Below are 9356 nucleotides of genomic sequence, written 5' to 3' on the forward strand. Positions count from 1 at the left end.
CCCTCAAGGTTGGTAGCTATATTATACTGTAGAAGGAATTGGATACACAAAAACAATGGAACGCAGTTACTTGTGGAAGCATTTCACACATACACAATTGAGGAAAAAATCCTGAGATATATTTGAGAGCAAGAATGTGTTTATTTCTTGATTCTTATCGATTTTTGTCTTCACTAGGATAATAAAAAGTCACAAGGACAAAACATTCTGTTTGATGTTGATACTCTTACTTACATATGTGTGTGTATTTTGATATGTCTAAATATCTGATATGACTTATCAGCTCGTGCAATATATGAGATAATTAAAGTTTGTAATGTATCGTAATGTACAGATAATTATTTACTGCCCCTTTTATGATAATGTCATAAAGTCTAAAATTTACCAGGTAAGGCACATATTATCCATTCACAGCTAGTCGACAGCAAATTGAAGTACTTGTATTGCTGTAAATCTTCAACATCAGATCCGATTCTTATGTTGACTAATTCTGTCTTATTCTGTCAAGTTCAGTGAGAATATATAAATATGCGCTTTAAGTGAACTCAATGTATTTATTTTACCTGAACATCTCTAGAATTGTCAATGTGCAAGCAAACGAGCGTTAGTTCTCCGAACATCCTCTGCGGCAGTTTAATTTGAATCCAGCTACGTTTCACTCGGTCATTTTCGACAGATTCCCAGAAAGTCTCAGTTGATCCGTCGGTCAGATAAACCATCTTCTCGGGATAAGACGAAACTTTTAAATCACATTCTATAGTGATGTCGTTGTAGCTTTTCAGGGAAGGACGTTCCTATAACCAAATGGACTTGTTGATTATGATATATATAATAACTTATACACAACTCAATATTTACCCTAAACTGTTTCACTCCACACATATCCATCTCTTGATCGTCAATTTGTTCATTTTCGGAATGAGACAATATTTTACTCAACGTTTTTATTATGCCTGAGCTGTTTATAAAAAATATAATTATAATGAAACATATAAACATATTGCATAAAGGCGAGGGATGGATATCGCTACAAAATTAAATGTGAATATCTAATAAAAACGAGTAAAATGGTTACAGACGTGTGCGGCGATACTGGATATATTTAGTCACCGCATACGTGCGGCCATACCGCCCAAAGGATTAAAGTAAGTCTTGTATTTGTGCAACATGTCATTTATCACCCTTTATATTAATAATAACATACCCGTGTAGGAACAAGTAGTCCTGCGACGAAAAGTTCAAAGAGCAAGTTCTAACTGCTTCCAAGAGCAACGGTGACGCAGGCGGCAAAAGCGGCATCAGTTTACAAATACTGATTAAGAATGTGTGAAGCGATTCCCTCACTTTGACGTTAGTGTTGTTTCCGTAAGACTCTAATGAATCTTTCCAAGGCACGAATATTCCTCTCTTCTTTAGGGCATCCTTTTCCTATATAAAAGCATTATTTTAACAATGTGATATGGTCAAAAAGTTTTGAAATTATTCGACTCTGTTCTCATAAAAAGTCAGTCAACTAAATATTTTTAACCTTTACCTACCTGTGATGTATACAGAGTGTACGTATCATTTTATATCTATAAATATGACGAATAAAAAATGCAAATGTTAAACATACTTGTGAGTCATTTTTTCGAGTGCTGATACTCTGTTGACCCATAGCGTCGACGAACCACCACATTAAATCGTGTAAGGCTGTCGGTTGCGTAATTGTGTGCAGCATCCAGTTAAAAGCCTTTAAAGTAGTAGTATAATTATATTGATATATAGGTTATAACGACTATTTTGTAAAGGATAATTATACATACTTCCAAACCGTACTTCCTTATAACTGACATGACGATCGAATTCATCATGGTGTGTATGATTCGTGTGATATTTTGTGGCTTAGTCAAGAACACCATCACCGGCCTCTTCATTATGTGGTCTTTGTTGATTCTGAAAGGAGGCTCTGAGTTTAAAGCCAAGCTGTGAGACGAGGCTAACTTCGGGTCGAGGCCAACCAGAGCTTGTAAAGCCACGCTCGGATTGCACAGCAGTGATAGGTCGTCTTTATCAGGCATTTTATTTTTGAAGCCAGTCTTCGTTAAGGGCATACACACATCCTGACCCATAGAAATCGATCTATGAAAACGTGGGTTGATTCCGGAAGTCGATGGACCCGGTTGTCCTGGGTCGTCATAATTTAACGGATTGTTTCCATTATCGTTGTTTTCGGCGAGCTCCGCCTGAAATGATAGCATAACAAATATTTAAAAAAACAATCATATTATATAATATAAATATAACAAAAATATGTTACATTTAACGGTAAATAGTTATCGGTCGATGCTTGAAAGTTGTAACCCAGCAAATCATTATCTAGACTGTCTTCTTCGACTATTTCCCCCAAGTTTTTAGAACACTGAATACTGCCTACTGGTGACCATAAGGTGTTTGTGCATTGATGCACTTCACCCTTTTTAATGTAGGAATCACATTTGTTATTATCATCTGAAAACACATTTCATATTATATAATAGAAATCATATTTTAAGATAAATATTGTATTGATAAACTCATTCATTACTAGGCGGTTAGTGACTAAATAAACAAATAAATTTGGAATTAGGACTATAAGTAAATAGAGCAAAGAAGTAACTCGTTGTCGTCGATAGATACAGCTAATAAATGACTGTTCATCTTGGATCAAATTTTTCTATTAACATATAGATTTCTATATAGAGAAGCACAAGTTGAAGATCACTAAAACTGAAAAAAGTAGGAGTTTAATTTTACAGAAGTGATGGAATTCTTTTCATTGATTATAAAGTGAAACTATTTATTCTACGCAATCACAAAATGACGACGATACTTGGGGCTCACAAATGTGTTTTTCAGTCACTCTGGTTGCATAAACTAAAGGAGGTAGCGTGCTCACATTTTGTCAGTCTTTTTAAAAGAAGGTATCTAAAACAACTACAGATAGGTATACATCTAGAGAAGATTTTGATATATTTTTTCCAAATATACATACCTTGAGTCGCTGCTGATACAAGACGCAGTAAAAACGTTGCATTGTTACGTAAGATAAAATCATGAAATGGAACATTTTGAATCTCATCATCTTCCTTTTCTTCGTGCTCAGATTCTGAAAGTTCCTCCATTTCCGGCTCGATCTCGACCACGCGTTCGATAGCGTATTTTGCATGACAAGATTTGCATATTTGGTAGTTTGATTGCCTCTCGTTAGTCAGCACTCCGACTAAGACATTAAATAAGTTAAGAGTTTAAATATGTCATTATGATATTTTAGCATGTTTGATGTTATTACATTCTAAGAATTCGCCGCAAGTTGCGTATCGATTTGGTATGCGTTCGCCAGTGATGCTTGTGTAACAGATAACATCGCATTTCTTGCCGCATCCTGCATGGAGCTCATCCATGTGCATCATGAAAGCATTTAGATCTTCAATTGACTTGCATATATCGCACATGAACTTATTCTTTGGAACCATTGAACCTGTGAACAAATTATAAAAAAGATTAAACCTATTATTATATATAAAGTTTTTTTATATATTACCTGTTTTAAATTTAATTTTCATGTGAGATAGTTTAAAGTCTTTTGATCTGGTGCATCGCTTTGGTGGTACTTCTTTGCTTGATATAACGGTCGGTTTGTGCCTATAAAACATAATCAATATATTAGTACTTTTTACGGTATTTTAACAGGATGTGTGCCGATTACGTCATGTAGATAGGGGAGAGTAATGTAGTGCTCATTCTCTCAATATTGTTAATGATGCACAATGGATTGGAATATAGATTTGAACCATTTAGTTCGCATAATTATATATTTGGCTTTTTTAAATTTACCATATTTTTCGAGGATTTTAAGAAATGCGATCTTCGTGAAACTAGTCGAGAGAAGCGTGTTAACTCAAAAAAACTATGTTATAAACTTAATTAATGGTATTACTTTACTGTTAAATACTTTTAATAAAAATCATAAAGATAGTATCTACGATGATGTGTTTATTTGTGCGTTAACGGGTTTAATTAAGTTTATTGCTATAAAAATAAGTAACGCATAGCTTACTTAGTATTTTTAGGCAAATTCTCAACGACGCACTCCCACAAAGCAAGCAAAGCTCGTAGTGCTGATGGCAATACGAAAACAATGTCGTTTTCAGTCCTGGATGGTCCCTCTCTGGGAGTGGCTGCTGCTCCATCTTCCTCGTTGATTATTTCCACAACCTCAGCGTTTATCGTGCTCCTTTTGGATCGTGCTCGGTTTGCACTCGCATTCAAAGCGGACCGTGTTAATGTTTCCAATGAAGAGTCGTGTATATGCAAATATCCTAAATTGCGTTTTGAAAAGTATCAAATAAAAATAATTATATGCAATTGATAGAAAATAGGAAAAAAATTACCAGCATTCGAAACTTCGACAGAATGTCTCTGAGGAATGTTTACAGTAGGTTGAGAAATACCTCTAGTCACAACTTGAGCCCCTTGTTTTGGCAGTCCCGGATGGAATTTAAGGTAAGACGCACATGCCATTGCGTCGTGAACAATGCCTGAAAAAAAACATGTTTATGAAACAGAAAAAAACAATTTAAGTAGAAACATAAATAAATTCATACTATTTACTAATCTATAGATTTAAAAAACTATAAATAACATTAATTTGAAAGCCTCTTTACATTCTATTCTACTTTCTACTTTTGAAAACACACGATTACCTTCATGCCATAAGAAAGCGGCAAAGGCAGTTCTGAAGCTCTTGCTGACATTTATTTCGTTTCCTCCGTCGTCAGCTTCCTCATCTTCTTTCAGAATTTTTTCATTTAATTTTTTTAAATCTTTAATCTAAAATTACATTATATCAAAATTGTATTTAATATATGTAGATAAATTCAATGGTAAAAGATTTACCTTTATTTCAGTATCGCTTCCCTTCTTGATAAAACTCCTCTTTTCATACATTGGCTCTATACCTACTAAAAATAAGTGAAATTAATATATACATAGGTTATTTATTCACATAAATAGTGATTGAAAAATACTGCAACAAAAAGAAATGAGATTATCTCTTTTTTTAATATTATACTAATAGTAGTCATTAAAAAAATCAACAGATAGTATATAAAATAGTAGTTTTCTATATTAATTAAGCATGTTTTAATTTACTTAATTGATTATTGTGCATGAGAATTATGATGTTGTATTTTATAAAAATCATATTATGTAAAAACATTATTCGTATATATTATAATTTTTTGTTATTTTCACATATATTGTACAGAGATGTTCACTTTTTTTAGAAGCAATATTCATGAATAACTTTTTAAAACAATCTAGTGCAATAATAATAACCCAGATCATCAGGCTCGGTAGCACTATCGTCAATGCTGCGGTCATCTTCTTGTTGATTTCGCGTATCGTCATAATACCTCAAATATTCACGTCTACTTTTTACTTTCAGAGGAAAGTCTGTCAGTTTGTTGACCATTGTGTTACGTTCAATGTCAGGCTCTTCCAGAAGTTCATAAAAATTTTGGATGTGTCTGTAAAGTATAATAATACAAATAAATTCTGCATCATCCAGTTTAATATAATACTAATATTGTACCCATTAAAGAATCAATTTAATTAACCTGAAGATTTTCTATACATGTAGACCCCAAGGCAAGAACATGTTAACTGACATATTTATCAAAAATTACTTATATATTCACTAAAATAAATACCTAATGATCTTTTACATGATCAAAAACGGTGCAGAGCTAACGACTGGGTAACATGTTAGCTGCAGTATTTGATGAAAACTAAAAATGTTGTTTATTAATTAATTCAGGGAGAGAAAATATGTTATACAGTTTGAATTCATGAATAAACGTTTGAGGTTATGTCACGTATGCCTTTCATAATAATATAATTAGCTATTTTTATAATAAAATACTTCAATAAATTGTTTAAATGCTGTTGCATATCAAAAGATACTGCAAAATTATTAAGTCTTTGTTTGTTATCTACGCAAAATATAATTTATTTACAATATATAAGTCAATCAAACTGAAGAGGAAAATGATGAAGATATAAGTAAAGAATAAACTACTATGCAAACTGCATCGGTCATACTGCAACACTGTATTGGAGTACATCGAGATAATAGCTCTATTGATATTCAAAAATCATTACAAGATTCTCAAAATCAAGCAAAAAAGACAGATTTTCTTAATGAATAATTAATTTTAAGCAAATAAAATAATAGTACCCCTTGATATTTATTAGCCCGGATAATCGAGAGTTTACTATATGTATGAAATTTACTTGCTTCTTATATTAAATTTATAATATAGATATGATAAATACCTATTTGGGTCTTGGAATACTCTATCTTCAGCCATAATTTGTTGTTCTCCTTCATCCTAAAATATATATTTTTTATAAATTCAACAGTAAAGAATTAAGAATATTAAATATCTTACATTCATTTCCACAGCTCTGTTGTTCCTTTGCAAGTTTGGAATCGTTTCAATCCCTTGATTATTAGGTAGGTTATCTACAAGAAAAAGCATGATGCAAATCACTTAATTTATTGCTTATTTTCTATATTTTTTTTCTTACGCTTAAATTGCAAAAGGTTTTTTAGATATTTTTCTTAAATTATAAGATTATAACTACCAAATTTTTTATCAAATTGAAGCTAATAACAAATTATATACATGATAATGGTTATAAATCAATATATATTATTTAAATTAATATGTTTGTGAAATTATTTATATTATTAAATAAACATTAAAAAAAAGTACAAAAATAAAATTATTTTTATGACCTATATAAAAATTTATTTGAGATACATATATATTTTTAATTTCATTATACTCACTGGCATTTGGATGTTGAGAAACTAAATGTGTGTTAATCGGAGAGCACATTATCCAATATTCAGAATCTTCAGAAATACCTAGTTTCCTGACGGTAACTTTATCTAACTTTCCGAACGTTATACCGTCGCTTTGGAACTGTAATTACAATAAGAGTTTAACTTAATTTGTAGTCTAAGGTAAAACAAAATTAATGTTACACACCATTTTTTCAATGCTCACTATCTTTCCAGCCTCTATGGTGAAGTATACGGTTGATGTTGGGCCGTGTCCAGTCCATACGTAGGTTGGAAACATGACTAAGTACTCAAATTTGTGTTTATCTGTTGTGTTTTGAATTACTTTTTCCCAGTACGATAATATTTTATCGTTGGGGAACAAAAAGCTTTTTCCGACATGCTCATTGTATTGTAAGCACCATGCTTCAGCACCATTTACTGGTTCATCACAATACACGATAACTGATTCGTCACTAAGTTGAAGCCATAAACCGTCACCGTTGATGACCTAGAACATTTTTTACATTATCACAATTGGATACATTACAGTCATAAAAGTAGTTGCATATTGTTGCCAATGTAAAAAATTGTACTGATAATTAATCAATATTTAATGAAACTCTTAAGAATTGAGCAAAAGAAGTAGATGTATTTATAATACGTACCACATCTTCGTACGTAAGGCTTCCACCAACTGGAATTAATCCCAACTGTTCACCCTGGAGAGACGGATGAGCGCGAACTCTCAATCCAGCAGAGTCATCGGCGTAAAAGTTTCTAATCTTTCTCGGATACGATTCTCTTTGGTGTTCCGGCGTCAAATTTTCAACGGGAATCTTCACTTTGACGCAAATAGGCTATATATAAAAATTAATAGACTTTTAATTATTACTTTGCAATAAGCATATTTATTGTTTTGGATTTTTTTTGCCAATTTGTTAAATTTAACGTCAAAACTATTGGTGTTAATGAAAGTAAATGATCTATTTCAATGTTTGTTTTTATATTATTCATTCAAAGCATACACTACTCACTTCTTTAATCTGTCCGTCGATGATGCAGTGTATGGAATACGTTCCTGCAATCTGAGGCACCCAGATCGCTGTCAACTTTCCGAGACTGTGCTTCACAACGAGAGTCTCTTTGTGTGTAGAGGGGCTATGCTGTTTTTCGGCCTGTTCTGAATTACTTTTGTGTTGGACGACTGAACGATCTAACTTTTTTGTATCTGAATCGTATTCAGAGGCTTGATTCGTACCATTGAATAGCATGACTATAATTTTGGCATTGACGTCCAAAGCGTGCAAGACTTGCTTGTCTTGATCTTTCAAGTGAATCACTATAGGCACGTCGTGGCCGCAATAGAATTCGCCTTCTGGTAACACCAGTTGGCAATTTGATATATCTACGTGAGGATCGGGTTGAAGCCATCGCGCTAGTCTAGCTCCTGCTGTGTTTCCGGAACAGTTGATGAAGTCTTGCAGGAAGATGTGTTCCTTGCTATTATTCCTGTAAATATTAAAATAACATTTGATCAATACATCTTATTGATATTATTTATCTAAAGTTGTGATGAAATTAATACATAATAATATATAAACAAGAACATCTTTATTGTTCAGTAGTTAACTGTCTATTATCTCGGTATAAACAATAATATATAATTGGTTGGGTGCGAATTTTAATTGGGGTAAGATAAAATAAACAGGGTGTCCATGAAACTATATATAAAAAAATGGGACATATTCAAATAATACGTTAATAAGTCAGACATAAGTCAAATTATACATTAGTACTAAATAATTCATTAAAGATAAAAACATATAACCTTAAGCTTATGTTACTTAGGTTACGTTTTATAACCTAATTATCGGATTCAACAAATCAATCAATGAAATAAGCAACAACTATATAACCTTAAAACGCCTGAGAGCTCGTTAGATCGAATTTACAATGCTCGTTATGTGGAGATAATGTCGTAAGACGCTTTTTTATGACCATTATTGTTAGCATTGTGCTATTTAATTCCTTATATAGTAGAAAATAATTTTATTTTATTTTATTAATTGTTATATTTTAAAGTAAATTTTAATTAATTTAATTTTTTGAGATGTTATAAAATATTTATTTTAATTTACAGGAGTGAAAAAGATATGTTTTTAATAATTTTATATATATTCTTAGATTGAAATTAAAAATAAAATATTTTTGCTATTTTTGTATGTGAATTGAAAAGTATCGTCAAAAATAAAATTATTATAAACAAAAATATTATCCAAAATGAAAAAATCAGTCATGAAATTATTCTTAAATAATGAAAGTAACTGCAATTATTATCCAGATCATTAAATTGTAGCTTATTTGTGATTAAAATATATTCAATTAAATACAACATTACGTGTTAAGTTCGTTTACGTAGTTTAAAACTCACAGCAAATTGAAACAAAACCCCATTCAATAATGAAATATTAATATAAGTTTA

The 9356-nt window shown here is 31.6% G+C and overlaps 1 protein-coding gene across 5 annotated transcripts in view; it reads right to left on the reverse strand.

The window, feature by feature from the left end:
• hiw (MYC binding protein highwire) overlaps nucleotides 1-9356 on the reverse strand; it is a 93500-nt gene that overhangs the window by 13589 nt on the left and 70555 nt on the right. Inside the window, exons 1-22 of one of the 5 annotated variants that reach the window (XM_088187772.1) lie at nucleotides 8791-8859; nucleotides 7909-8383; nucleotides 7540-7731; nucleotides 7080-7382; nucleotides 6878-7013; nucleotides 6474-6547; nucleotides 6358-6413; nucleotides 5359-5549; nucleotides 4918-4979; nucleotides 4725-4851; nucleotides 4413-4559; nucleotides 4079-4340; nucleotides 3563-3663; nucleotides 3311-3499; nucleotides 3014-3241; nucleotides 2300-2490; nucleotides 1806-2225; nucleotides 1616-1732; nucleotides 1205-1428; nucleotides 859-958; nucleotides 564-794; nucleotides 386-500 (exon numbers count right to left, since the gene is read on the reverse strand). In XM_088187772.1, the coding sequence (XP_088043898.1) occupies nucleotides 386-500; nucleotides 564-794; nucleotides 859-958; nucleotides 1205-1428; nucleotides 1616-1732; nucleotides 1806-2225; nucleotides 2300-2490; nucleotides 3014-3241; nucleotides 3311-3499; nucleotides 3563-3663; nucleotides 4079-4340; nucleotides 4413-4559; nucleotides 4725-4851; nucleotides 4918-4979; nucleotides 5359-5549; nucleotides 6358-6413; nucleotides 6474-6547; nucleotides 6878-7013; nucleotides 7080-7382; nucleotides 7540-7731; nucleotides 7909-8145 (3703 nt within the window). In that variant the 5' untranslated portion in view covers nucleotides 8146-8383; nucleotides 8791-8859. Of the gene's footprint in view, nucleotides 1-385; nucleotides 501-563; nucleotides 795-858; nucleotides 959-1204; nucleotides 1429-1615; nucleotides 1733-1805; nucleotides 2226-2299; nucleotides 2491-3013; nucleotides 3242-3310; nucleotides 3500-3562; nucleotides 3664-4078; nucleotides 4341-4412; nucleotides 4560-4724; nucleotides 4852-4917; nucleotides 4983-5358; nucleotides 5550-6357; nucleotides 6414-6473; nucleotides 6548-6877; nucleotides 7014-7079; nucleotides 7383-7539; nucleotides 7732-7908; nucleotides 8384-8702; nucleotides 8860-9356 lie in introns of those variants that run through there. The other 4 variants (XM_088187770.1, XM_088187773.1, XM_088187771.1 and 1 more) reach the window with 4 other exon arrangements.

The sequence above is a fragment of the Plectrocnemia conspersa genome, unplaced genomic scaffold (genome assembly GCF_051122295.1).
Source record: "Plectrocnemia conspersa isolate PC_06_02 unplaced genomic scaffold, ASM5112229v1 ptg000006l, whole genome shotgun sequence".
NCBI lineage: Eukaryota > Metazoa > Arthropoda > Insecta > Trichoptera > Polycentropodidae > Plectrocnemia > Plectrocnemia conspersa.